The sequence below is a fragment of the Vitis riparia genome, chromosome 18 (genome assembly GCF_004353265.1).
Source record: "Vitis riparia cultivar Riparia Gloire de Montpellier isolate 1030 chromosome 18, EGFV_Vit.rip_1.0, whole genome shotgun sequence".
Classification (NCBI taxonomy): Eukaryota; Viridiplantae; Streptophyta; class Magnoliopsida; order Vitales; family Vitaceae; genus Vitis; species Vitis riparia.
Window position 1 is genome coordinate 14,919,315 of NC_048448.1, and position 26,247 is coordinate 14,945,561.

Sequence of the window (26,247 nt, forward strand, 5' to 3'; positions counted from 1 at the left end):
TTTCGGTCCATGATGGTTTTCAGGCATAGATGTTCCTTGGAGGCGATTAGATTCATTTCACATTGGAGTACGAGATATGATTGGATGATTTCTTGGATGTGATCATAGGAGCATAGCCTTCTCATCATTATTGACATATTTTTTATATGATTGGATCAGGACGCGGACACTTATGAGAGCATGTAGCGGAGTTTATTCATTTCAAGGTTTGCCTTATACTGGGGCATAACCCTTTCATCGACGGTTGATCTTAGAGATATCAGTTCACATTGGGACATGCTCTTTCTTTAGAGGAGGATAGATACTCTCTTCACATTGCCACGATGACTTTGAGGAGCGGAGATTCATTTTGATCAGATGATGCATGATTGGTTGTACTCTTCTCATGGATGTTTGATTTGGATATGCTTACACTGGGGCATAGCCCACTCATCGATGATGATTTTGTGAGATGACAGTTTATGCCAACGCATACTTCCCAGAGTTTATCTTGCACTGAGGGCTTACCCATTTTGAGATGATGCATTCATATTGGGGCATACCCACCTTGTTGACTTTGACATTGAGACTCCATTTCGTGTTTATGATTGCTGCTTACGACAGATCATGGAGCCATTGACACCTTGGGCTCAGTCTCCTCAGTTTACCTAGTTTGATTTGGATATTCATAAATCTTTGTTATGCACCCATACATCCTTCATAGGACACCATTATACCTGCACCAATCTTATTAGAGCCTTACATCTTTTGAGCTTACATATTTCATCATCTTACCTGACTTTATCCATTTCTTTTTATTCGAGGAAGATGTAGACTAGTCTCAAGCTTTCTAGTTGAGTTTTCACATGCCTTTGGACATTATGCTCAACATCTCCCATGATGGTAGGGCCCATTAGATTGTTGATGCACTTGTGATGATATACTCATATTGATAGTTGACATGTTGTGTCTTGATTTGCTTACATTTCAAACCTAGGGTTTTGGTCAGCATTTGTTTGATCCATTATTTCGGGTTTTCTTCATCAACATAGTTTTGGTGATGTTTGGTCTTGTTCTATCATTTGTTCATTAAGGATATGTATATCACTTTCACTGCATCATCGTTGAGCATATCCCAGAATGTCTTGTTCGGTGACATTCTGTGTCTTATGTTGAGTTACTATCCTACACTGGGGCATACCCCATCCTTGAGTTCATTAGATCTTTTGCGGATTTTCTCACTACTCATTCTATTTCTTGATCTTTGTGGGTCTTCACACTGGGGCATACCCCCATCCTTGAGTCCGCCAAATCTTTTGTGGATTTTCTCACTGCTCATTCTATTTCTTGATCTTTGCAAGTCATTACACTGGGGCATCCCCCCTTTTTTAGTGCTTTTCTATTGGGGCATACCCCCTCTCTTTGGGTTTACCGTGCTTCGTGTTGATTTCATGGTTGTCAGACCCATCTGTCATCTCGTTTAGGGCATCTCCCTACTATCATTTCGTTTAGGGCATCCCCCTACTGTCATTTCGTTTAGGGCATCCCCCTATTGTCATTTCGTTTAGGGCATCCCCTTACTGTCATTTCGTTTAGGGCATTCCCCTACTGTCATTTCGTTTAGGGCATCCCCCTATTGTCATCTTGTTTAGGGCATCCCCCTGTTTTCAGTTTGTTTAGGGCATTCCCCTTTGTTTCAGATTCACCATCATAGATTTTCATCTATGAGCATTTGTTTTAGATTCACCACCATAGATTTCCATCTATGGGCATTTCAGATTCACCATCATAGATCTTCATCTATGAGCATTTGTTTCCGTTATCACCGCCATAGATTTCCATCTATGGGCATTTCAGATTCACCACCATAGATTTTCATTTATGAGCATTTGTTTCAGTTATCACCACCATGGATTTTCATCTATGGGCATTTCAGATTTATCACCACCATAGATCAGACATCTATGGACTTTGATCAATTTATCACCACCATGGATCAGCTATCTATGGGCATTTTAGTTATTTCACCACCATGGATTTTTCATCATTGGGCTTTCGAGATTATCACCACCATAGATCGGGCATCTATGGGCGTTTTTATTGTATCACCACCGTAGGTTTTCACCTATGGGCCTCCTAGTTTAGCGTTTAGGGTTAGCTTTTTGGTTTGGCTTCCAGAGCCATTATTCTTCTAGTTTAGTGTTTAGGTTTAGTTTTTTTGGTTTGACTTCCAGAGCTTTTATTTTTTCTCAATTTAGCATTTAGATATCGTCATGCTTCTTCTTCTGGGAGACGTCTCTTTAATGTGTAGGACCGATTCAATCGTGTTTGGATTACCGGGGTTGTGAGTTTGACGATGATTGACTTAGTGTCATGATTCATGCCTAATTGGTGTCCCAGCTGATGTATGTCCAGCTGGTGCTCCTTGATGGCGGGTGTAATCAACAATATTTATAACCTATAACACCATGAACTAGGGTAGCAAATACAAAGCTACTATAGCATAGTGGCTCTAGGATCGTTCCACTGGGAAGGGTACTCAAGTTGAAAATGATACCAATTCAAAGTGAATTGGTGTTGTTTCATTTCAAGGTTAGCTTAAGAAATAAAACACAAACTTTAGCTGAAAAAGGTATGGACTTAAATTAACAACAAACAAGTGATGAAAATAACTTAAGAAGAAAAGCATTCCTTGGAGATTCAGGTATACAGGGGAGGTTCTCATGCAAAAGCATAGCTCCGGTCACTTGGTTCAATTCCTCACATTAGAGAATTAACATAAAGTCAATTCTCTAATAGGTGCTGCATAAATGCATCCCTCAATTGGATTTCAGCTTTAATTCTCTCACTGATACATTGCAATGGTTTGAGCCTCTCACTAGCCTTTACCATTCAAGGTGATCTTTAACCTTGGATTACCCGTCAAAAGCTCGCAAGAGGTAACTAATGGATGTCTCCTAAGAGTCCAAAAGCTTACCAGTGTTGGCTATTCTAGAAAATCCTACCTTCAAGTCACCTACCAAAGGCTCGCAAGGGGTAAACTAGTGCATCTCCGGTTAGAGATCACTTGCCTTACCAAGTGTTGGCCCAGGTGACTCCAAGGTGTTTAAGTTAACTAAAAACTTAGAAACCATTCACGGGACACACTTACTCTTCATTCATAGCTGAAACACAAGCTTCTGATTGAAGCACTTGGAACCTTTCCCGGCAACCTTAACTCCAAGGAACTAAAAAGCTTAGCTACTCATTCTCTGGGGAAAGCTCCTCAGAGAGTGCATAACTTGGTAAAAATATTAAAATACGAAGTGAAAAGGTCAGGTAGTGAAGAGCTAAAGCTCCTGTATTTCTTTCTTGTTAACTTACAAAAGGTTCACAACCAGAACCCCGAACAGGCCCTCGGGCTCTCTTTTAAATCAAATTACAATGACAGCTATTCATGATATTTGTGCCAAATTCCTAGCTTAAAACTAAGGAAACTTATCATTGGTGACTTACAAGGAGAATTTGGGCATTTGGGCAACAAAAATCTAATGAAAATATCTCCAAGTGTCGGTTACAAATATCGGGAAGCACTCAAGACCACTTCGCAGGTGAAAGGTGAGGTCTGCGAAATTTCGCAGGCGCACAAGAGGAGTTGCGAAATTTCTTCATAGCAGCCAGCTGCTTCATCACCTTCACAAAGTTGACTTCCTCTTGTGGTGCTTGGCTTCCATCGCGGCGTGAAGCTTCAGGGGAACTCCATAGCACTGTGCAAAAAGGCTGCGAAACCATTCCGCAACAAGAATGGTGATTTCGCAGCACTTTTCTGAAGCCTTTCTTCCTTCAGCTTGGAGCAGTTATCTTCCAAAGGCTGTAACTTCCTCATTTCAGCTCAAATTGCACACGGCTTGAGGCATTGGATTCTTAACTCCTGAGCTTTCAAATGACATATTGTATGCAAAATTTGGACTCCAGGAAGTGCTCCAAAATGGCTGCAGTGACTGTCATCAGAGAGCTCCACGGCTGGATCCTCTTTGCTTCCCCTTTTGCATCCCACTTTGCTTATGGCAAAAGAGCTTCAAAGCTTTGATTCTTCATGCCTCTGAGCTTCCTATTGCTTGCCAATGATTCCAAATAACTCTCCTCAATCTCATAATGCTTTGGTGATCAAAATACTAACAAAACACCAAAACTTACACATTGATTAGTATTGATGAAAGGGCCTTAACATGCTATTGGGTTAAAAGGCACTAACTACTACTCAAAAGTGCTTAAAAGGATTAATTAGAAGCTAGCAAATAACACTTTTGAGTATAATCATGTCACCTAATTTTTGACTTATCAACTCTAGTGCCACACTGGGGCATATCCCGCTCATTGGAGGTTTATGATCCTCACAGACTTGCACGATCATTATCTCTTACTGGATGCTCATTGAGACGTGGACATGATCGTTACCTTACGGAGCCCCCGAGATCCACCCAACTAGGTCCGACTTCTCGACACTTGATGCCATCATGCCTCTCCATCTGGGAGGTACATCTGGATATATGTGCATGATTCAGTTATGGATTCGGACGACCAGTGTTACATGTTCGTGACAGATGATTCATGTCGCCCGATTTCTGACCTGTCGTGCATCCGATGCCCATACTGGGGCATACTTCCGTTTTGGATGAGATTTACAGATCTTCACGGAGGTTACATGTGCGCGATAGATGATTTCATGACACTGTTCTTCGGACCTGTCGTGCACCGGATGCCATACTGGGCATATTTTCCGTTTCAGATGTGATTTATGGATCTTCACTTATGTCGCATGATCGATGATAGATGATTTCATGTCGCCCGATTTCTAACCTGTCATACGTTCGATGCCCATACTGGGGCATATTACCGTTCTGATGGATTTACGATCTTGGTGGGATTGTGCACTTCTCCCCATTTGCGAGACGTGTGCCGAGACGATGATATATTTGCTATCTCTTTATGATGATTCCACAGCGGAGCCTCCGGGAGTTGCCCAGTCAGACCCACGCTTCTCGACACCTAGATGCCATCATGCTTTCCTTCTAGGAGATGCCCCTTTGATCTATGCGTCTGATTCAGTTATAGACATGGATGACTGGGTCACGCATTCGATGATGGATGACTTGAGCTCATCTGATTTTCGACCTGTCACATTTCGATGCCACACTGGGGTGTATCCCCGTTTCGTTTAAGATTTTAGATTCCCCACTGATTTGCATGACCACCCTTGGTTTTGAGATACACATCGGATTGATGATTCGATTTCATTGTGTCTGATACTCTGTGGAGCCTCTCCAGAGCCTTTCAGCCAAATTCACGTTTTCTAATAGAGTCATGGTTCCTGGACAGAGTTATCTCGGGTGCGGGATTCCCTCGTCACCATTTTAGCGGGGTACATGTTAAATCCTTGTACGTCCCATGGAGGTACTCTTGAGTTATCAGGGCAGATCGGGTATATACAATGCCATACTGGGGCATATTCCCTCATTAGCCAGGGAAGCGATCGTTCTCTCACAGATCCTTCACAGTTCCATCCCTCAGCCGGATATACTGTACTTGCCTTAGTGATTGCTATTCCTGTGATTTTCTTCGAGATGAGCTTTCAGTGGAGCACGATGTTCAGGTTTGGATTACCCTATTAGCCAGGACTATTTAGTAGATTGTTATGTCGAGATCATCGTGTGTCTCTTACCAGACTACTCCCTGAGACTATTGGATTATCCGTACGGGATGACGATGGGTTCTTTAGACAGAGCATTATGAGTTAGAGGAGTTCAGTTTATTACGATACTCTGACAGACCTCGTGATTTCTTCGGGCAGTTTCTAACTAGCTAGCAGAGCGTCTTTCGGGACTCATAGAGTCTCTTTCAGACCCTTCCAGCGGATTGAGATTTGCAGCAGCATGCCACACTGGGGCATATTTCTCTCTCATCATTTCCTTGTAGTTCGGCGTTTAGAGCCACCATCACTTTTTAGCTTTGGCGTTCAGAGCCATCATCGTTATCACTTCCCAGTTTCGACGTTCAGAGCCATCATTGTCGCTTTTCAGTTTGACGTTTAGAGTCATCATCATTATCTCTCAGTTCGGCGTTTAGAGCCATCATCGCATCTTAGTTGGCATTCAGAGCCATCACTTCTTGGTAGTTCGGCGTTCAGAGCCATCATCATTTTTTAGTTTCGGCGTTCAGAGCCATCATCATCACTTCCTAGTTTGACGTTCAGAGTCACATTTCCAGATTGGCGTTTAGAGCCATCATCGCATCTTAGTTGGCGTTCAGAGCCATCACTTCTCGGTTCAGTGTTCAGAGCCATTCTCATCTCGCCTTCGTTTGGCGTTCAGAGCCATCATCATCACTTCCTAGTTTGACGTTCAAAGTCACATTTCCAGATTGGCGTTCAGAGCCATCATCGCATCTTAGTTGGTGTTCAGAGCCATCACTTCCCGGTTTCGGCGTTCGGAGCCATCGTTATCACTCCTCAGTTTGACATTCAGAGTCACATTCCCAGATTGGCGTTTAGAGTCATCATCACATCTTTAGTTGGCGTTCAGAGCCATCACTTCTCAGTTTGGTGTTCAGAGCCATCACTATTTCAGTTTTGGCGTTCAGATCCGTTATCACTTCTCATTTGGTGTTCAGAGCCATCATCGTTTTTCAGTTTTGGCGTTCAGAGCCATCACTTTTTCAGTTTGGTGTTTAGAGCCATTATTACTTCTCAGTTTGGCGTTCAGAGCCATCATCGTTCTCAGTTTTGGCGTTCAGAGCCATCATCGCTTCTCAGTTTTGGCGTTCAGAGTCATCATCTCTTTTTAGTTTTGGCATTCAGAGCCATCATCGCTTTCAGTTTGGCGTTCAGAGCCATCACTATTTTCAGTTTGGCGTTCAGAGCCGTCATTATCGTTCTCCGTTTCGACGTTCAGAGCCATCTCTATTTCAATTTCGTTGTTCAGAGCCACCACTCTTTCCAGTTCGACGTTCAGAGCCACATCTTCGGCTGGCATTCAAATCCACATCTTCATTTGGCGTTCAGAGCCATCACTTCTTTGTAGTTCGCGTTCAAAGCCATCATCACTTTAGTTCGGCGTTCAAAGCCATCATCATCACTCCCTCGTTTGACGTTCAGAGTCACATTTCCAGATTGGCGTTCAGAGCCATCATTGCATCTTAAGTGTTCAGAGCCATCACTTCCCGTTTTGGCGTTCGGAGTCATCGTTATCACTCCTCAGTTGACGTTCAGAGTCACATTCCCAGATTGGCTTCAGAGCCATCACTTCTCGGTTTCGGTGTTCAGAGCCATTCTCATCTCGCCTTCGTTTGGCATTGGAGCCATCGTTATCACTCCTCAGTTTGACGTTCACTATCGATTCCATTTTCTGCATTTAGAGCCATCATCACATCTTTGTTCGGTGTTCAGAATCGTTATCACTCCTCAGTATCGATGTTCAGAGCCATCATCATCGCTTCTTAGTTTGACGTTCCGATTTGCGTCCCCGTTTGGCGTTCAGAGCCATGTTTCGCTTCGTTCGATGCTCAGAGCCACCATCGACTCCCGGTTTGGCGTTCAGAGCCATTGTTAGTTTTTCGTTCGGCGTTCAGAGTCGTAGTTCACTCATCAGTATCAGCGTTCAGGGTCATCGTCGTATTTTTAGTTTCGACGTTCAGAGCCATCCCCTTTCAGTATCGGCGTTCAGAGCCATCCTCATCACATATTCATTCGGCGTTCAGAGCCATCATTATCGCATTCCCAGTTTCGGTGTTCAGAGCCATCACCACTTCCTAGTTTGACGTTCAGAGTCATCCTTCCTCATCTGTATCATTCTGAGTCACAGTTCCCCGGCATTCATATTCACTGGCATTGCACGTCTTGCCTTCATGGGTTTGCATTTATCCTTATTTTCCTTACTTGGTTACCTGGTGTTTATCGCTTGTTCATCACTGTTCTTCCAGTTTTCCTTTCTCGTTGCTCATGAAGATGTCCTTTGAGTTCACGACACATACTTTTGTCATGATGTTAGGCACCCCACACTTGTCATTTTTCATATGGTTCACATAGATTGGTCTCCTTTGGGCACATTCTTTCCTGTACCTCAGAGTGGTTCGACCGTTACTCATCCCTGATATGGTCTTTTGAGTCACTGTTGAAGACGTCTTAGAGAAAGCCTGGGTCCTCAGTGTGGTTTCGGAGGCATTTTGAGACATCCTTTCCTCTTAGGGTTAGAGCATCATTGTTCATCTGTTAGTCTAAGTGACTTTGCGTTCCACCAGTGTCCCTATGGGGGTCTCCTTAGTTCTTCGGTAGGGTCCACTTCATTCCATTCACTATTCACACTTTCTTTTCACTTCAGTGTTTATGTTCCTTGCACTCATGAACTCTATCGAAGAGGGGCATATTTGTAGACCCCCTTTACAGTGAAGGGGTATTTTATGATTTTTCTTTTTCTGACCACCCCGGGAATTAGGCTGATGGGGGCGGCCAGATTAGACGGAATGCAGCGGGTAGGTAAGGAAGCCAGGTTGCTGACTGGTGGACAAAAGAAAGAGCAAGTAGTGACTTGCTGGGGAAGACACAAGAACAGGGGGATAAAGAGAAAGAGGTCGGGAAGAGGAAGAGGGGAGTCAGTTGCTGGAGGTTTCTGGTGGTTGCAGTCTGATTACAAGGAGATAACGGAGAAAGAGAGTGGTTGTAGGTGAGTTTGAGGTAAATTCCTTGTTTATTTTGATTGATATATTTCTCATTTCTTTCCTATTTGGTTTGCACCACATTGCTCGTCGATTTGGGTTGGGAAAATATGGATTGTATGCTGTATGTTGTTGATTTCTGGACCTTTCTTGTATGCCTTATTGCTGCTGATTGCATCGCCATTTTTAGCGGTTTGGTTTGGAACCGTTGAGACTCCTTTTCTCATGCACTCTGTAGATGAAGCTTAAGGTCTTCCTAACCCACTGATTGTTGGCACCCATTTCTCTCTAGACCTTCACACCCGTGTATCAACTGCCCATACCCATATTTTCTAACCTTCATGTTCGCCCATCTCATCACTCACCTATCCCGTCCATCCCCATGCATATTGCCATTTCTTTGCAAACACCACCATGTCCAAGCCTCCTCTTAGGAGCCCTAAGCTTCTACTTACCCTCCTGCACGAGAAATCCATGTCAATGACCACTTTGCACCCCCGGTTGCCCGCCATGCCCGCGCCTAGCTCACCCCCATAGGAACCCCAAAGCTGCTCGCCTACCTGCATGGGAACCACGCATGCCGCCCCTCCCCGCGTCTTCTTGTTGCGTGCGCCGCGTCGGTGAGACGCTTGCTCACCCCTCAGCTGCCATCACTCGCTCCAGCCAGGCGGGCGTGCATCAGCCACCATGACGGCGGCACCTTCTGGATGCCGCCAGACCGCCGCCGCAACTTTCCTCTCTTTGTCCCGGCGCCGTCGTCCCTGCCCTCTCTTCTACGCCGCTGCTGGTGGAGGCTTCGCCTGGGGGAGTTGCCCAGTTGGAGAGGGATGCCTTGGGCCGTGAAGGAGCTTGTGTTGATGACAGGCTTGGTGTTGCCCATGATGGCTATGGGCTTAGGCTTAAGTTGGAGCCCAGGCCCAAGCCTATGCTGAAGATGGAGCTTTGGGGCTTGCCCATTGGTGGCAAATATTGGGCTTGAGAAGCAGCCCATGCCCAAGCATGCTGATGGAGGGCCTCATGCTCTCCATGCCAGCCACCTCCAGGCCCAATCCCAGTTTACACCTCCAGGCCCAATCCCAATTTGCACTTCCAGGCCCGTTTTTGAAGTCCAAGGCCTATTATTATTATTATTATTAATTCAAACTTTCAAAATCTTGTTACTATCATTAGTGTTAATTCAACTTTCAAAATCTTATTATTATTTTTATTATTAATCCAACTTTTAAAATCTTATTATTAATATTATTATTATTATTATTATTAATTCACTTTCAAAATCTTATTATTATTATTATTATTATTATTAATTCAAACTTTCAAAATCTTGTTACTATCATTAGTGTTAATTCAACTTTCAAAATCTTATTATTATTTTTATTATTAATTCAACTTTCAAAATCTTATTATTATTATTATTATTATTATTATTAATTCAAACTTTTAAAATCTTGTTACTATCATTAGTGTTAATTCAACTTTCATAATCTTATTATTTTTTTTTTATTATTAATTCAACTTTCAAAATCTTATTATTATTATTATTATTATTAATTCAAACTTTCAAAATCTTGTTACTATCATTAGTGTTAATTCAACTTTCAAAATCTTATTATTATTTTTATTATTAATTCAACTTTTAAAATCTTATTATTAACATTATTCTTATTATTATTATTAATCCACACTTCCAAAAATCTATTATTATTATTATCATTAATTCAACTTTTAAAATCTTATTATTATTATTATCATTATTATTGATTCACACTTTCAAAATCTTATTATTAGTATTATTATAATTCAAACTTTCGAAATCTTATTATTATTATCATTATTATTATTATATTATTATTAATTCAAACTCTCAAAGCCTTATTATTATTATTATTATTAATCCACACTTCCAAAAATCTATTATTATTATTATCATTATCATAAATTCAACTTTCAAAAGTCTATGTTCTCGCAGGTCAATTTCCTAAAGTTTGTTTCTCATTTTCTTTAACAAATTTCGATTTAGTTACCGGGGCTCAAATCTTTTAAATTTAATTCCAAATACTTCAATCTTCAAATAAACTCCAGGGATCCAGTTTTCACTCGAATAGTTTTAATTCCCTTTCAGTTCTTAAATAATCTTCCGATCTTCTTGATTTACGTAAGCAATAATGAATTCTTCATAATTCTAAAACACGGGATTTGTGAGACTAGCTCATGAATGAAAAATTGGGCTTTAGTGGGGCCCTAGGTTTGATCCTTGTTGATCGTAAATTGTCGTGCTTAATGTATTTTGCTTGAGTTTCGTTTGTACTTCGATATGCATGAGCTATATTTTGTATTCATTAATTTTGCACTAATCCCGTTTCTTGATAGCGCATTGTGGCTCGTGGCCGAGGTATGCATCTACTCTCATTCTGGTCAATCTCTATTGCGTGTTTTGTTTCCCATATTGTGCATGATTTAGGAGAGTATCCATTGATTTTTCCTACTGATTGTCATGTCAGCTTCGTTTTATTAGTAGAGACCCGACTTTAGGGACTTAGAGGAATGCTATGATCTTCTACCGTACCTTCCCGATAAGTAACCTGACCCCCGAGCCCGATCCGGTTTTTCGTAGATCACCTTTTCCAAGATAAGGAGTCGCACTTAGGGTTTTTCTTTCTTATTTTATTTACCATTTTAAAAATAAAACAAAAATAAGTGGCGACTCCAAGTCATTATTTTAAATAGAAAATCATTTTTCGAAATCAAAATCGAGCTCACCATCGAGTGGGAAACGCATGAGCAGAAATGCGGGGTCCACAGTTGTGTTTGATTTAGATATTTGTGAATAAGTATAGGTTCTAAATAATCATTTTTTAAATTAATTTATTTTTTTACTATGTTCGGGTGATTAAGGATCCTGTGAAGAGAGAAGATCCTTTTCGGAAAGTTACAAGGTATCCTATCAAGTTGGACTACTAAGAATACTAAACATACATATTGGTTTTTATGCAAATAACTTAAAGTCTTATAATGAAAATAAGGATAATTCAAGTCGTTAAGCATGTAAGACGATGCTTACTATAGTAGTAGCTAAGTATGAAAGTATCACTTTTTATGAATATATAAATAATTTGATTTTATAAATATATTAGGATATATTAGGAAATATTGATGGATATTCTGACTTAAAATATCGGTGAGATAAAATTAATTAAAACTTAAAAAAAAAAAAAAAACCATGGGAAAACTCCAAAAAATGATAAAAATAAAAATAAATAATGCACAAGTTCAAGTTGTTTTATTACATGTATATCAAAAGTAATGATATTATTAAACCTAAAAGAATATTAATATGAAAATTAAAATTTTATTTCATTGAGAACATATTGTATTTCAATATTTTAAAAATTAATGTACATCATATTTTAAAAAAAAAAAATATTTTGAAGTCTTCTTTCATTTCTTGATTTTTTTTTCCTTTTAACTTGATTTGTCTTCGTAATTACTACTTTGGAAATCTTCTTACTTGAAATAAAACATTAATTTCAAACTTTATTTTGTTATCCCATATTTCAGTGAAATATCCCAAAATTTTCATCCTTAACAGTAGCCTTATATGACAAGAAAGTAGAGATATTGAAGGAATGAATAATTTCTCACTATACTAATTCTCTTAGCATGAGATAAATTACACAACTACATCCTGACTATTCCTGGAAATTGGGAGGCAGCCTACTTTTCAAAATTAAGGTAAAGTTTCCTTTCTAAAACAGTCTCTGTTCCAATAGTGATCAAAGGTGGCAAGAATAAAAAAGATACAGGGCAAACTGTGTACAAAAGGAAAATTCCATGGGATCCTAATTGGTTCGATTATTTCAAATATGTTCCTGTGGTTGGTTCTTGATTCTCAAAACTGTAGGAAACTGCTCTTCTTGTTTCGAAGAGTGAATATGATTTGTGGGATAGAAAATTCCTGATGCGGTTCTTTTTGCATCAAGACAGTAACATTATTCATTTTCTAAGAGGCATGTGGGTAGAAATAAAGAATGGATCTTTGGGTTGAATTTTGATATGAGATTGCTTCTTGCTTCACCAACTCTTGGGTTGCATTTGAGGGGTTCCCTAGATGGAACTATTGAAGGATAGGACCTAATCTCCCTTTCATGCCTCTTTATCACAACTGATTGTTTGAAAATTATCGATATTGTCTGGAACCTCTTCGAACACTCAACAAAAGGTTTGCTTTTATTTAGTATGAAAAAAAATTTCCAAAAAGAAGCAAATTCATTGTGACAGATTGTAATTTAGAATATTGTCTTTCTTCACTATTTAACCATCTAAGTTCCTTTCACATGCAACCGTGAACTCAAACAGAGATAATAACCATATATGCAAGATGTAACAAGTAGATAAATGCAGATACACACAACTTCATTCCTGTGTCTAGTTTTTTGGTAATTGCTGCCTTGTGCTTGTGTCTTTCGGTGCACTAGTTTCTCAGACCACAGATTATATCCTAGCAGAGCTCAAATCTGCTGCTTCTACTCTTGCTCATCGTGGTTAATTATAATCGAGGGATTTATGTTCCATTGTCTTCATGTATGGGATAAAGTACACAACTATAGCCTGATTGTTTCTGAAAATTGGGAGGCAGCCTTCTGACCTTTGTGAAGTAGCATCCTTCAACCTACCTTTCAAAATTAAGGTAAAGTTTCCTTTCTAAAACATTCTCTGCACCTAAAAGTGATCCAAGATGGGGAGAATAACAATGATTCAGGGAAAATTCTAATACAAAATGAAAATTCCATGGGATCCTAAGTGGTTCAATTATTCCCAAACTCCTTGTGTTCTACAAGACTGGAGATGATTTGTTTGTGATTTTTCAGGGTAGAAGATTATGCAGTTCTGTGAGCATCAAGAGAGTCACACTAATGATTTTTAAGCAGAATGTGGGCAAGAAATACAGAATGGATCTATGGATGCCAGGCTCTGATATATGGTTAGGAAGTACCTAGTAAGGTGGAAAGGTGCCGAGCCACAGCCACCCTTTCACTCACAGTCACAGAGATGCATGTTAGGTGGAAGATGAGATGCCAATGCTCACATTATGAATGATGTTGACATTATTGTATGTCTACTAATAGCCATGAATAATTTATGATTGCTGAATTATGTGTAACACACAACCTTACATGCATATTCAAAATGTTTCATACATACTCATAAAAAGAGGTTCAATGTCTCAACTTTGCTTGAGATGTTAGCTGCAAGTAGACAATTGCAACCTTACACTTATGTTTTCTGAAGCACTAGTTTCTCTGACCACAATCATAGGTTTCAGGTGAGAATCCTTTATTCCTTCCATTCCAACCTTCTCTTCCAACCTACTCATCCATGCATAATGCTTTAAGAGCCCTGCAAGACGATTTTTTTTTTTTTACAGTAGGTCAACCACAATTGGGTACTTATTCTTTGGCATTCGGACAAGCGTTGCCTGGACAGAGTCATCCTTCTCAAGAGCTCTCCACCTGTGGAAGAGGTCATGTAGTAGATCATTTAAAATCAAGACTGGAAAAAGACCAACTAAGCCATATACTTCGGAGATATATTATATGCTGGAAATTGATCCATCTCAATTATTAGAAACTGTAAGAAAGAATTTGGAGAAATTTGTAGACAATTTTCAGGTGAGATGGTTTTGCTTTAGTCATAGAATCGCTACAGTACTGGTGGCATTTAAATGTCCTGATATATTTCCTAAAGGAAAAATGCATTATGCACTTTTTTTTTTTTTTTTTTCTAAAAAGTTGTTCATCTTACTTGTATCTGCAGACCAGGTGGTGAATGAAAATGGAGATTTCCAGTCTGGCCAGGTTGATTCCAGGACACATACGAGGTCCACTACCAATCCAAGGAAGCTGAAAGCCCTCAGGGTTGCCTGCAGTTGATTCAAGGCATTATTTACCACTGCATGGTTGGAAAAAAATTAAACAGGATGCTGATTAATGGAATGGAAGGAGCTTACATCAAATCTGGAGGGATTGAACTTCTGAGGTTCTGGGAAAACTTCCGGATCATGGTGAATAGAAACAACATCCAAGTTAACAGACCATCCTTTCTTGATTTGGTATCCTGATATTTATTAAAAAGGAAAGTGAAGAACAGAAATTGAGCACTAAATATCATGGCTGACTTGCAGGTTCATACCATCAATCTTGAAGTCCTGAGCAGCTTTTCTTGAAAACCAAGGCAGAATTGTGGCTCTCCGGAGTGTTTCATTAATCACCTGAAAGTCGCAACAGATTAAAGAAACCAGGACAGGCTGGCTTAATGGAAAAAGTAATAATCAATATGCTACTGCTCCTTACTTTGTTTGTGTAAGGCATGTGACTGACTTCAGTCCAGGTGAGGTTTGTTCCACCATTCCCATTAGCTTGAATTTCCTTATGTTCCTCCTGCAAATCCACCATCACTCCCAGTTCAGTCTTCTATATAAGAATTTGAAAGCTACTGTTTTAGTATCAAAATAGTCTTACTCTAAGATGTTCCAAAACAGGTGGATTTTCTTCAAGGAATTTGATGAGCCATGTGAGGGCAGCAGTTGTGGTATCATGGCCTGCAACTAGCAGAGTCAATATATTGTCCTTCAATTGATTATCTGTGAGTTTGTTATCGTCATCTTCTTTGTCCCCGCCTGCTTTGCTATGCTTCTTTATTAGAGATTCTAAGAAATCTTGTCGGTATTCTTTGCCATTTCTCCTTCTCTGAATTATCGAGTCTAACATGACATACATCCTATCACGAGCCTGATCAGATGAGATGCTGTGTCAAAGGGCTTTCAAAGTTTGCATTTCTTCAGCTTTTAAGAAGCAGAATTTCCATTGAATGATAACAGGTATGTACCAAACTTTGTTGATGGCAGACAAGAATACGTTTCTGAATTATTTATCATTACATTACTGAATTGAATTAGTGAGAACTGTTACCTTCATCCCGCGATGAAAAGCTGTTCCTGGAATTTTGAATGGCAAGGATGCAAATGAGGAGGAGATGATTTTGAAATTAGCCCGAAATTTTTCTTGTTCCTCACCAGTGGGCTCCAGGCTCATTATCATGTTTCCTATCACCTTGAGGGTGAACTGCAAAATCCAGATTCAATTCTGTGAGTAAACAACATAATTTCTTCAAAATTCCTGATTTCATTCCTCAATAATATACACTCAACTGTAGAAGCCTCTTCAAGAACAAACACTTTTCTTCCAGCCCACTGATCCAATGTTTCAATTGCCAGAGTGTTGATGAACTGGAAATGCTTTTTTAGGCCATCAAGTGATAGAGGCTCAGCGATTAGATGCCTAAGGCGCTTGTGTGCTTCACCAGTGGTTTGGAGTAAGCTAGTGGGCCTAGCACCTGCTTCCCAGTATAGAAGAGGTTCAAGCTCACCATCCCATCTTTTCCTGTCAACAATATCTTGCTTGCTTCCCTCCCGGTCATAAAGACAGTGAATCTCCCCAACACAAAAGATTTAAACACCTTTCCATACCTATGAAAGAGAGCCCATAAAACTAACGAAATCAAAACAAACAACTTTGAAAAAGTTTAGGCAGTTCGGAAGAATCTATGAACTTGATTAATCAATCACCTTTCCTGCCTTGTCTTCATGAAGTTGTAAATACCCAGTGGACTCGAAAATTCAGAGATGAATGAGAAGCTTTCCCCTACAATAGGCCAACCCAAGGTGCCAGGGATGGTGTCCATTGCTTTTGGTGAAGCCCATGAATGCAGCAAGAGAAAACACGAGAGCAGGAACACCGACGCCAACGCCAAGATCATCAACATGCTTAGCTCCATTGCCAATCTCTAGAGCTACTAATGGCACATATAAAGGTGATCAAAACTACTTTGTTTTTACTTGCCAGATATGATCAGCTCCGATTTCTCCGATACGTGTCTTTCTTGTTAACATTAATATTGGCTTAACATTAACGTTGGCAGCAAAGTCCAAGCAAGAAGGACTCTTGTTCCATCGTTTCAAACCTATTCATGTGAGCCAACTTAGTTATAAACGATACCGTTATCTTCAGAGTTCTATATGCACTTAGGTTTAAATGTTCCTTCTTGTTTTTTGTGTCTCAAATTATTATGGAAAACCCCATTGAAGACACGATGCCTCTGTTCTTGGTGCTGATTACTTGACCCCATTGAAATTAACAACATAAAAGACAGGTCATAAAATGGTGATGTAACAAAAAGTTTTGTATTTGACGCAGGTTCTTTGCCATCATTCTGCAGGCCCTTCAATATGAAGGATGAAAAAGCAAAAATCACATTTGTTTTGTACTAATGGTTTGAAGATGACCTTTAAATGCCAGATTCTGATTTCTTAAAGAAGAGGCATTTAAATCCTGTCTGAAGCCATGGGTCTGTTGCTAGTTGTTTGGTACAAGAGAAATAATTCAGAATTCCCACTCTGAATTTTCTTGTTCCCCACAGCATACAAAATAGTAAAAGGCATAAAACGATCTCCATTCATGTAAATAGAAAATGCATAAAACGACCGCCATTGATTGTGCAGACTTGAACTTGGTACTATTCTGCTTCTCATTTCTGAGCATGGAGGTGCAGACTCCTGCTTGGTATTATGGTTCTCATCTCTTTTCCTCACATACATGATAAAACGGCCATATAAACACAAGCAAAGGAAAACAAGAAGGCATTTCTGGAACAGAGCAGTCCTTGAGTATTGTGTTTACCTGTATTTCAAACATATTCCAACCCTAACTACAGGAACTAAAAAGGGGAGAAACAGATTATCTAACACCAATATATGATCCATTTTGATTAACTCTAACTATATCAACTAATCATTCTCAGAAGGAAAAAGACAGATTATGAATGTTTATTCATCCATCCATTAAATGCTCCACTAGGATCTCACTGAACTACTGCATGAATTCTAACCTAAAGGTAACATAGCCAACAGTGTAACTGATACAAGGGACTGATCTGAGAAACACTCTTCACAACCTTTACCTGCACACATACATATTTACATGTACAAGATCCTACCCAAGGATGTATTACCTTCTAATTCTCAAATTCTGCCTTCCTGCCAATTAGGTTTTCTGGCTAGTCATCAAACCCTCTGATTGAAGTCCAAGAAGCTAGGCTGGGGCTGCCCATTTAGAGATTGGTTGTTGGTAGATGATTGAGGCATGTGAAGCTGCTGCTGGGCACCAAAATGATGTAAAGCCTGAGGATGGGAGGAAAACTGTGGAGGCAGCCCTCTGTTAAAACTGTTTCCATTGACAGCTGGGATTTGTCCAGTTGCGATCTTAAGCCTCTGTACTTCTTCTCTCAATGCTTCATTTAGAGCTGTAGGCCATAGAGAAATAGACCATGAACCATCATGTAGACGGATTTACTTCCTTATAATCATTTTACAAAGGTCAAGAAATGCTACTCTTCCATTTTCTGCTGATGATTCACATTCTCAGTCCAATGACTTTATTAATTCATCCCAAATGATGAACAGGAGGAAAAATAGAAACAACTCAATTCCATGTGGTTCTAAATACTTCTATAAGAATATGAACGTTCCAGAAAACATGCATACCTTCTCTAAGAGATGCCTGTTGCTCCATGGCCTGCAACCGTAGTTTGAGTTCCTTATTCTCGGCAGTCAGTCCAGTGGTATCTCTCTGCATCACATGAAACAATAGAAATGAGTGTTGCCATCCTTTCTTGTCTCCTTTCTTTTCGTCTCATTATCCTATTGTGTTTTTGATGAGTAAAGTCAATCCAGAATAACATCCAAAAAGTGCAACATGAAGCAATATTCTACTAGAGGTGAGACAGCCCAAGGGTGGTAACTAATAATGATTCTATTTATAAACATAGGTTGTATAGTGAAGTATATGTTCAGCGCGCATTAGAAGAAAATGAAATTAAATACAGGTATCTTTGATGTGTGAACCAAGAAAATGCAAGTAGGTCAAACAAGAATAACTCAATAATAGAGAACTATGATGAAACTGCAGCTTTACAGCAAGGATTAAATATAAACAAACTTTTTCCATAATAGCATCATACTGCCGATTATCACATTAGCACACAACAGTCCATAAATTCACATTATGCTGATGTGGCACCATGTCAATTACCACACCAAATTTGTTTCAGCTCGTAATTTGGCAGTTTCTGTCAGCCATTTTGCATTTTAGTCAGAATTCTCCCACTAACAAAACAAGATCTCTCTTTTTTTTTTTTTTTTTCTTTTTCAACTTTTGGAGTTACTTGAGGGATGTCTTAAGCTTCTTTCAGGGTTAAATATAAATCAGTAACTAACCAAAGAAGCCTCTTAGATCATACTTATGCTTTAAAATGAAAGAAAAGGGAAAGATAAAATAATCTCCACTCAGAGCAAGTAGGTGCCAGGAACAATATCATACATCTAGAACTTGTTTATTTTTTTATTAAAGGATTAAACAGTTTTGGCATTGTTGTTGGATGCAAGAGGAAAAATCACTTCGATATATTATTTTTTTAAGCACATTTTCCATGATATAAACAATATCACATATACTTGTGCATTATTGCAAAATAAATTATTTAGCAATTAAGAATGTAAAAAAGACAGCCAACTGGTATATTTTGCACATTTAATCATTAAATGTGGGCACACCCAACAGTCTCCAAAGTGGTGCTTACAAACACTGTATAATCAAGGATCTTATACATAATCAGTTATTATAGGTAAGTTTTTTAAGTATTGTAGGCTGCAGGTCAAAACTGGAAAAACTAAATCTTAAAATCTATTTAAAATTTGAAAGTAACTTTGGGAAGGCCACAGTTGGAGTTTACAATTTTCATAACCTTGCTGGGTTCCATAATTTTCCAAAATGCTTAAATAACGATAATATTACAAGACTTTTTGTATGACATATAGGAGTATACAACTAAACCATCAAGACATGAAGTTGGGTTTAACTTTTACTTTGGAGTAAACATCCATCATTCCTGAAGTGGAATAGTTATGAGAAAATTTATGGAAGGGTCAGAACCACCAGACAACAGACTCTCTTCTACCTAAACCTCAGAATCAAAAACAACAGAATCAACCATCTAAGAGTGTCTAAAATCCTATCCATCCTTGGGTTTACCCAGTGCAATACTCTTCTTCTGATGGACAACAGCAGTTAGGATGTAATCCTCAATCATGTCTACAAGCTATAGATATGGGATGGGACTTGAAAGACTGGGGAATTTCCAATTAGTTAAGTTAATAGGAAATAGTTAATCGCTAATGCTTGATTCAATGATATTTCTAAGCATTGAAGGTATCAGTGATTGGTTTGAAGTTGATGCAAAAAGAGTTGATAGCTACCTGGTAGCTCTTCAGAAACCTATATATGCCTCTGATAATCATACTGCCTCATCCAAAACCAGTCATTAGATTGTGATAGACCCACCATATATCTTTCCATCATCAGAACCAAGGATAGCATAAGGTCAGTATTGTTGTGTGTTAAAGGCAAAGATGGTGGGCACTACTGCAAAAGCAGACCTTAGTATTGTATAGTAGAAGTAGAACAAATATGACAATGAAGCATTACCAACTTTACATTGCTTTTGCATTCATGATCAGTGAGCATGCTGTTTAACCTCAAGAAGAACTGGGCATTACTCAAAAGTAGATTCCTAGTACTGTAAAACTAAATCTTAACTGCAGTTCGTAAACTAAAGATTGACTCCCTTCTAAGTAAACACTAGTTTCAAAAATAAATGTTAACTAATACAAGAATCACAGTGCTTTTATAATTTGTAAAAATAATATATAATACATTGATAAAAGTTGACCCTGGGCACAAATCAAATTCCACAAGCACCTAATAGTCCTCCCAAAATCATAACTAAGAGCAATTGGTGCCATATGAATGTAATGGCTCCTCACAACACTAGAATGGATGCATTGTACTGGGAAAAAAAAACCAAAAACTGAAAACAAACAAAAGGGAATTTACTATTAAGACTGCCTGAACTTGGTGCTATACATCTACCATTCCTATGATTCTTGTGTGCTAATGAAGAAGTTCAAGAAAATAAAATAAATTTATCATATATATTGCTAATCATATCAATGCATTGAAGTATAGAACTACTCTCCTCAGATTTCAAGGGCCTAAATTTCTTAGAGATCCTATTGTCAGGGTTATGACTGCATCGCAACAACCGTGACAGCTTACTAGAGGTTTTTAATATATCTCTTTATTATTTGAAATATGCCCAGAATTTCTGTCCAGTAGAAACTTGCTTATGTTGCTTATATTTTTGAATGGTTGGAGTTGAAGCCCATTTGGAAAAGGTTATATGATAATTCAAGCTGATGGATATTCATCTCCGCTCCATAGTAGGAGTACGAAAGAACCCAATCCCAGAGATAATATTTACTCTAACAGTAATAGTGAACTATGTTCAACAACTCTTCTTTTAAGTAAATGTTGGAAAGAATCATCTATAATCCAACAAACAATCTCAAAGATGCCATAAAGAAAAAGATGAGAAAAATCCCAACATAATGATCCCAGATCCCTTTCAATATGAAATGGAGCCTTGAAAAGGTTGAAATTCAAGAGTATATCAAGTATAACATGAAATGCAAGGAATGTAAGGAAAAAAAATTAAACAAAAAAACTTTCAGCTTCAGTTACAAAAAATAACGCTACTTCAAATTGTTTTTTTTTTTTTTTTTATAAGAAAAAAAGAATATATTATAAAATTCAATAAGGGGACTATACACCAAAGTACACAAGATGCATATAATGAGTATCAAAAAGATTTTCCAAACAGCAAGAGAACACACAGAACTATTTCCTTCCTCAGTCAAATCCAAGTCAATCTACAAAATTAATTGGAGGCATTGGGCCTTTTTCTAAATACAAGCTAATCTAGGACACTAGACTTCTAAGGAAGAGCAGTTTAGCAATTGAATCAGTTGCTCCTCACTTTCCTTCCAAATTGCCCCAAGAAAATACATAGAGAAGCGACTCTCCAAACCTTCTCGCAGTTTCTTCCCTCAAAAGAACCATACCAACTTGAAGACTCTTCCTAACCATAAAAGGAAGGACCAATACAATGCCAAAAGTGAGAACACCAACTTCCATAATTCCCTTACTTTGGCACAATGTAAAAGGATGTGATTAATTGATTTTCCTTCATTTTTGCAAAGAAGACATGTTTGCGAACAACCACTCTCTCTTCTAAAGAGGATCCAAGGTCAACACCTTTTGCTAGTTACCTTACTAAGCCAAAAAATACTCATTTTGGGCGGGACCCAAGAATTCCAAATAATACCAAGTGGAAACAAAATTATACACCCCAACTCCAAGATGGAATATAAATATTTGACCGAGAAGAACCCCTTCTTTGAGTCCATCCAAACCACTCTATCATTCTCTTCCTCCTCATGGACCTTTTTTTGATAGGGAAAAAGAGCTCCCTCTTCACAAACCTTTCTTGCAACCTTGATGGAAATGCCTCAAGTTCCCAATCATTCAAATGCTACTTCAAATTGATGCATGAGGTAAACAACTAGAGTACAAGGTTGTGTTGATTGAGATGGTATAACATATTTATGGGGATTCTATCATTATATTTACTAGTCAAGAGGTGAAAGTTAATAGGAGTTAAATATGATAAAACATGGACATGGAGATTGCAGAATATGTGGATGGCATAGGTAATAATGATTTAGGATTTCATATCTGGAACATAGTTTCCAACAGACAGGAAGTGTGGAGCAGTTTTTTGGTTGTAGACCTGAACAATGAAAACAAGCCATGTACCTCAAACATAGGCCAAACTTGAATGGATGATGTTTGCCTGTTCACATGCTCAGTGACAAGACACCTTGTCAATCCACAGGCCTAACTGACATATTGATACTAAATCTGTCAAGCGCCATACCTCAAGTAATGTCTTACTGTTGATCGATACTCACCAAACCTCTTGCTACTCCCAAAAGGCATCTTGAGTAATTTTCCAGTCCACACAACAATCTCATAGTTGAATGCCATTCAATTCCCAAGGTTCAAAGAATGAATCATAGCAACGAAAGATGCTGATAGTTAATGTTAATGACTTTTAGTGATAGTAGCACCCTAATGGTTATCAAGTCAAATATCAGGAATATTCCCCAAATTTTCTAAAAATATTATTAACCTCACTTAATATTCTGGAAACGATTGTAACCTCCCCTTTTCCCCTCATGTAGAAGAACAAATGTATATAAATAACCTTCATAAGATACTGGCCAAAGTCATATTATAGCATAAATAGCCTTCATATGACACTGAGCACTTCAACAGATTGAAAAGACTGTTATCTTTACATGTTGATATCAAACAAAAACTTAAAAAACCAACTGCTTAAAGTTAACAAATTTATAATAAACCAAACTCAGTGGACAAGTTTTTGTATGCTTGGCAGAAATTATATTACAAAAAATTTCTAATGCTACACAAACCAAGGTAGACAAGTGATATGTCCAGGGGAAAAAACCTCATATGAGATGTTCCAAACTTTTACCCTTCTTATAATTAGTGTTTATCATATCACATAACATAAACTGATGTCTAGAAGTTCAAATTTGAGCTAGACCAAGACCTCCTGCAAAGTATACTACAGATGTCAAATGCAAGGAGTAGCCAGAGATGAGTACACCAAACAGACAAAGTAGCATTGTCATCCAACAGTATGCATAAAGATAAGATCAATTTAATACTAGCTTAAAAAAGAATTATATAAAAACATAGATGCATTAAAATTCAGGTTTTCTATTTTTTTTTTTTTCGCATGGAGAATCAAAATTTAAAGTTGATCACAACACAATTGCTTCAAACTGGTTATGAATTGTCCCAAATTTCTTTATTTATTTACTTCCTAAAACTAAGCAACAAAATCTAGTTCCTCCCAAAGCTCAGAATTAAGTTGCATACATGCAAACCGGTCCAGTCAGCAAGAAAAAAATAATATCTAAGGCTCTATAAGATGGAAGATACAGTTAAAAATACTAAGTGCAAAGTAATCAGATCAGTGATACTGCTAACATATGGAACTTTGTGGCCATGTCTGCAAAACATAATAGTTCACAAATGGGACAATTGAGATCGAAAAAAGGACAACAAGACCATCCATACTCCTGTGTTTTAAATAGTCTCCTCCAGAATAGGTGAGGAACCACAGTGGCTTTGATATATAAGGGTCTGTAACTTTGTCAAGCTAACTAGGGATCCCTTTATTCTTTGAATTTAGCGTAAATAATTTGTTTAACGTATGCTGATTAGGGAAAAATGAAAGCAAAGGTTAAAAATATCTTAGCTTAAGGAAAGTTAGTCGAAACTTTATGAGCACTTCATCTAACCATCACAATCCACAGAAGTCATTATCAATATGCACAATAAATCCACATTGACATTAATTCAGGTGTTCATTGGATATAAAAGATTGAGATCTTGCTCAGGTCATGTATAATCCTCCTGTATAGCCCATACCTGTAGCATAGTGACCTGTGCAGAGAGGGTGGTTGCTTCTGTCTGAAGTGTCTGCACCTTCCTCTCCAGTTCATTAGTATAACGTATTTTCCTCTCCTTTGAACGTGCAGCAGATTGTCTATTTGCAAGAATCCTGCTCAAGCTAGCTTAGAATTAACATTAGTTGTCCAGATCAAACTCAAGATGATCACCCCTGAATAACTTAATTCAGATCAAATGCTCCTCTTAGCCAAAACCAAGACATAGGAAAAGAAATAAGCCACTATCTAAACAGTTGAAAGATTAGGCAATGCTACAAAAGTTTAAACTGAATCCAGGAAAAACCCACCAATCTTTTTTCCCCAAAAAAAAAAAATTAAAAAAAAAAAAAAAAAAAAAAAAAATCCTCTCTTATCACTTGGTTAAATGCATTAGGTTCCATTTGTATTATTAGCAAAGGCAGATGCCGGACCCAAATAATATATATATAAATAAATAAATAAATAAATTCCTAATTACTGGACTTCTTGCATCCCGGCAATATAGGCCCTCTGCTAAGCATGAGGCTAAGTAAAATTCCTATTTATTTTTTGGATGCTATTTTCAGAAGGTAAGACTGGACTTCCGGCTTCATTCAATTGATGTTCTGTAAATTCTTAGCATCTCCATAACTAGCTCACTTATCCACCACCATGAACACATTTCCTTTCCCAATCTTGCTTTCCAACAAAAAAGTTCACCACCAACGAAATACGGATAAATAAGCAAAGCCGAACATCAAGCTCTTCCCCACCCCAATATACGAAAACCCATATTCAAAATTTTCATAATCTCACAGTTAATTGATCTAAATTCAATAACTAATAAAGAAAAAAAGAAACCAGTTCGGCAAAAGGGTCAGCCGAACTAAGCTGAAAAGTAAAAGGTACCTTTTAGCTCTCTTGGGATCGATCAAAGCAAGCTCTGCGAGTCTATCAGGTCCCATAGCCTTCTTCGCACCATCCGAACCTATGAACGATTCAACCTCAAACGACGTCGTAGAACCATCCATCGAGTTGCTATGCCGGTGATGGTGCACCCTCTTCTCCTGAGTCGCCTTTCCACCGCCGTCAGAGCTCTCCCCAGCCGCAGCCGTAGCCGCCGGTGAGAATCCCAGACCCTCAAAAAAGTCAGCGTCCACCGACAAGCTCCGGAAGTGGTTGATAGGGTCCAGCGACTTGGCCTTGGCCGAAGCGGAGTACCCACCGTTGGAATCCTCTGATTTGGAAGAGTCAACAGCCATTGGGACGCCGGCAGCTCCACTGTTGGTGTTGTCGGAGATGATATCGAGGTTGAAGTCGACATCAACGTCGGCATCGGCGTCGAGAAGGATGTCGTCCGAGAAGCGGAAGAAAGTCTCGGACTGGGCCCGGCGGTGGTGGGCCCCTCGGTATGGAGCGTCAGGCATATGGTCGATATCGGCCCGGCTGCCGAATGGGCTGGCCGCCAAGGGCTTTCCGGCGAAGTGGTGGTCCATGTGGGGGTTATTCGAACTCCCCGGAGGTGGAAATGTTGATGAGGAGGATGAGAGACTTTCTTTTGTTTTTTTTTGGTGGTAAACGTAACGGCGAGGGCGTATGTGAAAGAATCTTGAGACGACCGGGAAACGTGTACATTTTCTCGAACTTCGGTTTTATAGGCATCGGACGTGTGTCCTTCTGTGGCCCCCATCTATCGTGTCTCACGTCAGCCATCTTCTTCCTTTGAAAAGATCTGTATTTTTCTACATTGTAATAACTTTAAAAGAGAGTAAAGTCGTCGGCTTGCATTGTATAATGTTTGCAATGATTCCTAGTTGCAAGTAGAATCATAATTATTACACAAAGTATATATAATTTTAAAAATAATGAAAAAAAAGTAACTATTATATACAAACCAAAATGATGTTGTCTAATAATGGTCTCAATACATAACATCGTGGCAATATTAACTATATTTTTTATTAAATTAATGTTTAGGTTAAAAACACTTTGCCCCTTGGCATGTTTACAAATTCACGTTCAAAACTCAACATTTTGTCTCCCAAATT

The 26,247-nt window shown here is 38.7% G+C and overlaps 1 protein-coding gene and 1 pseudogene across 2 annotated transcripts; both read right to left on the reverse strand.

Moving 5' to 3' along the window:
* Positions 1-13,790: 13,790 nt before the first annotated feature.
* LOC117907076 lies at positions 13,791-17,127 on the reverse strand (annotated as a pseudogene).
* Positions 17,128-17,536: 409 nt separating this feature from the next.
* On the reverse strand, positions 17,537-25,814 carry LOC117907075 (transcription factor VIP1-like). Of its 2 annotated transcripts, none has more exons than XM_034820443.1 (4): positions 25,109-25,814; positions 24,201-24,342; positions 18,266-18,350; positions 17,537-18,024 (listed from the first exon to the last, which is right to left on the reverse strand). In XM_034820443.1, the coding sequence occupies exons 1-4, from the start codon at positions 25,693-25,695 to the stop codon at positions 17,786-17,788; spliced, it is 1,053 nt and encodes a 350-aa protein (XP_034676334.1). In that variant the 5' UTR covers positions 25,696-25,814; the 3' UTR covers positions 17,537-17,785. The 2 variants fall into 2 exon arrangements, with proteins under 2 accessions (XP_034676334.1, XP_034676335.1); XM_034820444.1 differs by having other exon boundaries at positions 24,201-24,333; positions 25,109-25,812.
* Positions 25,815-26,247: the final 433 nt, after the last annotated feature.